At 46.1% G+C, this 5,829-nt stretch overlaps 1 protein-coding gene across 1 annotated transcript in view; it reads left to right on the forward strand.

Moving 5' to 3' along the window:
* Positions 1-3,814, forward strand: part of LOC145417395 (cell adhesion molecule 2-like) — a 77,425-nt gene extending 73,611 nt beyond the window's left edge. Inside the window, exons 4-6 of the mRNA XM_080286073.1 lie at positions 1,960-2,093; positions 3,232-3,463; positions 3,747-3,814. Of these exons, the coding sequence (XP_080142199.1) occupies positions 1,960-2,093; positions 3,232-3,463; positions 3,747-3,814 (434 nt within the window). The remainder of the gene's footprint in view (positions 1-1,959; positions 2,094-3,231; positions 3,464-3,746) is intronic.
* Positions 3,815-5,829: the final 2,015 nt, after the last annotated feature.

The raw sequence follows: 5,829 nt of genomic DNA on the forward strand, positions 1-5,829 counted from the left end.
AAAAAGTCAAAGATTAAGATAAAAGCCAAAAAAACATGAAAGAAGGGACTGTGTTTTTTGGGGAGGTATACGCTCTCTGAATGCTTATGTTTGCCACCTGCTTTCCTTCGCCTCCCCACCTGTCTCCTCACCTGGCCACGGCATCCCATCGCGGTAAGACTCGGGGCCACTTTGTAGGTGGTTTCAGGGAGTTCGTAACGCATTCTCCTTGGCGATTTAGTCTTAATATTTACGTCTCAGTACTTCCTTGTCTGTACTAAGGTGAACACTGTCGATACAAAAAACGACATAAGTAGCATACAGGGGAGTGTTCGGGTACAAAAAGGAAAATAAATCGCTGAATAAAAAGTGCTACGTCCCTCCTATGCCACCTAGCGTATGGTACGAAAAACGACATAAGTAGCATACAGAGGAGTGTTCGGGTACAATAAGAAAAATAAGTCGCTAAAGAAAAGATTCTACGTCCCTCCTATGCCACCCAGCATATGGTTCTCAGCCTGACTCATTCTTCGCAACTCCGCCTCTCAGTCAACCACAGTTTCGGAAGAGGAGTTTGCTCTTTTATATGCCTCTCCCCTCCCCTCCCCTCCCCGGCAGTCCTCCTTCATCCTGGGGTGAGATGGGGAGGGGAGGGGAGTAGAGGGAGAGGGGGAGAGGAAGAGAGGGGAAGGGGGGAGTAGTAGAGGGAGAGGGGGAGAGAGGGAGGTAGACTAATGGAGGGAAGGAGGGGGAAGGGGAGGAGATGGCAGTAAAAACAGTCTATAAAGGATGTATTTTCCATTTCAAGCTTGCGTCGAAGATAAAGTGTTACATGCAACCTCCTTTAATCCTTTATTACAAGACGTGTGCCTTAAACTGAAGAAAATTACAATAAGGTAGCGAGAATAAAGAAAAATAAATACGCCACCGGATTAAAAGAGGTGTATTAAATCAGGGAGCTAAGCCTTTCCCCCTCATGCTTAGGGAAACTCTAGTATTTGCGTACAGTTAGCATTAGATTTTATGAAGCGCAGAGGGAGCCATTAGGACCCTGGGAGAGTTACTCAAGAAATGTTACGTTTAGAGAACATTAACCCATAAAGAACAAGAACATATGAAGGAGGAGATTCAGTGGCCTAATATGGAGCTTCGTTAAAGGTTACGGACGGAAATCGGGTTTCGGGGCCTTAGTATGGAGCTGTACTAAAGTCGAGAAAGTCTATGGGAGTGAATCACCTCATTTCTGGAAAAAAGTCTAGGGGAGTGAATCACCTCATTTCTGAAAAAAGTCTATGGGAGTGAATCACCTCATTTCTGAAAAAAGTCTATGGGAGTGAATCACCTCATTTCTGAAAAAAGTCTATGGGAGTGAATCACCTCATTTCTGAAAAAAAGTCTAGAGATTCTGAATAAAGTCTATGGGAGTGAATCACCTAATTTCTGAAAAAAGTCTATGGGAGTGAAGCACCTATTTCTAAAAAACATAGAGGAGGCTAATGTGTGTGTGTGTGTGTGTGTGTGTCTAAGTGCGTGTTGCAAGGATGAGAGTCACCTGCAACCATTGGAAAAAGATTACTGGAGACTAAGCTGAACACACAAGCTCTTTACTGCAAGATTTTATAAGCTGGTATAGCCACGTGAAAGGCATATATAGAGAAGGTAAGTAACTAAATAGATAGAAGTAAATTGGTAAACAAATATTTTCCAATTTTCTTGCCACTACCAGACGATTTTCCTCAGCTCAGGGGAGACTAGGAGCACTGGAGGGGTTAATAAAGACAATATCAAGACTCCCAGGCTTGAAAAACACCGAATCCTTACTGCTGAATAAAATCGTCTGGTGGAGAGAAATACCCGTAGAGTTTTTAGTGTGTCTGTGGTGAAATGGTTGTGACCCCCCTTTTCTTCTCCCCTTCCCCTCCCCCCCTTTTCTTCTCCCCTTCCCCTCCCCTCCTTTTCTTCTCCCTTCCCCCTCCCCAGATATCCCCGAGAAGGACCCCCACATCAGCGGTACACGGCCCCGGTACTACGTGGGGGACAGGGTACAAGTCAACTGTACCTCTTCACCCTCCAAGCCAGCAGCAGCCCTCATGTGGTACATCAATGGGGAGCAGGTACGTGACGGTGCAGTGGGGTTGTACCGGTGGGGGGTGTACCGGTGGGGAGTGTACCAGTGTTGGTGTACTGGTGGGGGTGCACCGGTGGGGGAGTATACTGGTAGGGGTGTACCAGTGGGGGTGTACCAGTGGGGGTGTACCGGTGGGGGTGTACCGGTGGGAGTGTACCGGTGGGGAGGTGTACCGGTGCGGAGTACCTGTGGGGGGTGTACTGGTGGGTGTACCGGTGGGGGTGTACAGGTGGGGGGTGTACCGGTGGGGGTGTACCGGTGGGGGGTGTACCGGTGGGGTTGTACCGGTGGGAGGGTGTACTGGTGAGGGGTGTACCTGTGGGGGGTGTACCGGTGAGGGGTGTACCGGTGAAGAGTGTACCGGGGGGAGTGTACCGGTGGGGGGTGTACCGGTGACCCAGTTAGAGTGAGGTCCAGAGCGTCCAAACACTTCATTTTTTCTCTGTGCTATTTTATCCTACACTAGATATACAGAATAACTCAATGAATGCGAGCAATGCACTTTTAAAAACTGGAGTATTTTAAAAGTTAATTCTTGCTGCCTCCAGACGATTTTATTCAGCCTCTCGTATCTAGCGTGTTGAAGGAGGCTATATGTAACCCCTCCAGCTCCGCACGTCCCTTCAAAGATGAATAAAATCGTCTGAAGATTGTAAACATGAAGAATCCCTCACAGGCCAAAAGGGGCGCCTAAACTGAGGGGAAAAACACAAGAGACACCAATAACCTTAAGCCCATAATTCGTCCTTATTTTATCTTTTATCGTGGACTACTTTTTGTGTTGGTCCGAAAAAGCAGTACGGAGAAGTTCTTAGGTCATTATTATTTGTGGCAGTAACGAAAGAAAGAAATACAGCTAATTGCAACCTCTGTTAATAATAGTAAATACCCGGTAGTTAAGTAAATAGTAAATAGTAAAGAGTTGAAAATAGTAAATATGTGTGTGTGTGTGTGTGTGTGTGTGTGTGTGTGTGTGTGTGTGTGTGTGTGTGTGTGTGTGTTTAAGTACCATGTGAATTTGTGGTCAATAAACTATCTATCCATCTATCTATCCATCTATCTATCTATCCATCCATCTATCTATCTATCTATCATTCTATTTATCTATCTATGTGTACCCCCAGGCAGCCAGCACAGCCCTGATAGACTACGCCCCTGTGCCCACACCTGAAGGCTTGGAAACGTCTATCTTGGGCCTCCACTTCCGGGCCACCATGGAACACCTGCAGAGCGGCCACCTCACCTTGCGCTGCACCGCCACCATCGCCGCCGTCTACTACCGCCAGCGTACCGTTTCCGCCCAAGCCAGACTGACAGAGCGAGTCCACATGCCAGAGAGTCACAGCATACTGGCGGGTGAGACGAGTGTGTGTGTGTGTGTGTGTGTGTGTGTGTGTGTGTGTGTGTGTGTGTGTGTGTGTGTGTGTGTGTGTGTGTGTGTGTGTGTGTGTGTGTGTGTGTGTGTGTGTGTGTGTGTGTGTGTGTGTGTGTGTGTGTGTGTGTGTGTGAGAGAGAGAGAGAGAGAGAGAGAGAGAAAGAGAGAGAATGAAAAAAAACTGCATTCTTAGGACCTAGCATTCACCTCACCAACTAAAACACCCAATATTCTCTTCCTAAAACACCCTCTCTGTCTGCATAGGTGAATCAAGAAGAACAGGCAGAGTAATGGGCGTGATGGTGGGCGTGGTGGTGGCCCTCCTAAGGTAGCACCGCCCCTGCCTTGCCCTTACCTACCTCACCTGCCGACACACACGCCAGCAAGGTAGGAAGGATCTACCTTTTTTAAGGGGGACTCGTATGTAACACTCCGCCAGGCGATTTCTCGTGTGTTGCGGAAGCGGCTCTGTCTGGGTTATCAGTGTCTCTCCTGCATCATTTTCTACTTCCCATAGCCTCTTTCGAGCCTTGTAGTGCTTGATTTTTTTTTTCTTTTTTTTACGTCTGTTGATTGCACGGTTGACTGTAAGTTTCACGAAGCGGCTAAAATGTCAGCGCTCCTTACACCAACAGACTGGGCCGTTCACGTAACACGTAATGTACCTTTAGCGCTATTTATGGACAACCCTTTCTATGGATTACAAACCTTGATCCAAAAAAGCTCCCTAGAAATTCATCTAGGAATGCAGGAGTAGATAATAAGGGGAAAATAACTGATCATGTGGATGGATGTGAAGAAAAGATGTCTGATAAAGGAAAAGACGAAGGAGAAAATCTAATCAACACATTCGATATAATAAGAAATGATAAGGGAAGGTTCTCTCTGTCAGAATGGTGCAGTAGATGAAAGGTTAGACGCTGAAATAATAGGCTATTCTCGGATTCCGGCAAGTATGATTGCGGGAGGGAGGGCCCGTAGGAAATTACAAAGTGTAGAGTCAGCCAAGGAGAAAAATGATAATGCCCTACTTCATGTTCATTTAAAAAGATTACTAGTTCCCCAAAATATGCATCTCCTACCGCCAGACTTATCGACTTTAAGTACACATAAACATACAAGTTATATATTCAAAGCCGTATCTCATTATCACAGTATCAAGCCATCGCACTGAAGAGCTAAGCGTAAAATCTCTTCCCTTGTCATTCTCTCTGCCTGTGTCTTTGCAGGTGTGTGTCCATGATGCCACAGCTGTCGTGATCCGCTCCAGCCTAGTGGATTCATCTCTTCACGCCTCCACCTGTCCTCTGTCGCTTCCCCTCACCAGGATAAACCACCTGGAATATCCTCCTCTCACCGCCTCTAGCTCAAAGTTACTACGAAGAACAAGTTATTCTTATCGCGGTTCACTAAGGATATCAAGAAGAATAATCTCGTCTCGCCTCGCCATGCTCTAGTCTCTCTTTCCTTCACAGTCGACGGCGTTTCAAATCACCCCCCACCCTTTACTCCCACATCTCTCATGCTCTCACTCATGCACTCAGTCCACCTGCCGATCTCATACTGCTTCGCCTCATCCCATCTACCCACATCCCTCCTCACACGTCACTGTCTCACGCAAACGTCTCTTGGACATTCGAAGACAAAGGTTGCCGTAATATACCTCTGCCTCTGCTTCTCACTTTGGGCATGTCCGTCACACTCCTCCTTGTCGCATCTTATCAGGGAGAAACTCAATGGGCAGAGAAACAAACTAAGCCTCTCGCAGCTTAGGAATACTAGCCAGCAGAGGAAAATGAGAAGCAGAGGAGGTACGATATTAGGCGAACGTTTGTCTCCGAAGGAACAATAGTCTGTCATAATAAGAGGAACGTTTAGCACAAGGGCAAAAGTGCGAAAACAGGTTCTGAAATGTGTGTTCTGTATTCGAAAGCACTGTCTCTTTTAATACTACTCCAAAAAATACAAGCTGGAAAAAGATGAACATTTATATTTATTTTTTGTAAGGTATGGATCAACAGGGAGAAATATATTCATGTGACTTTTCTCCAGAATTTACCTTCGCCCCGATCGCACTGAACGTTTCCTTCTAACCCAAGTGATATATATATAATCCTCTCCAGTCTGACCAATCATCTCTTGCTCCATCATCCAAACTTATCTCCAAATCGTGCTTGAGTTTATCTTATTCTTCCTTTAGATTACACCATCACACAACACTATCCTCCTCTAGCCCCTCCCCATTCCATTCTCATGCACCATTTTCACCATTCATCCAGCACCCTCTCGTTGCACATCATTATTTTCTTTTACCTACCTGTTTGATTTTTACCTAATTTTCCTCATT

Source organism: Coenobita brevimanus, chromosome 110, assembly GCF_032717465.1.
Source record: "Coenobita brevimanus isolate Jiangsu-jjx chromosome 110, ASM3271746v2, whole genome shotgun sequence".
Taxonomy (NCBI): domain Eukaryota; kingdom Metazoa; phylum Arthropoda; class Malacostraca; order Decapoda; family Coenobitidae; genus Coenobita; species Coenobita brevimanus.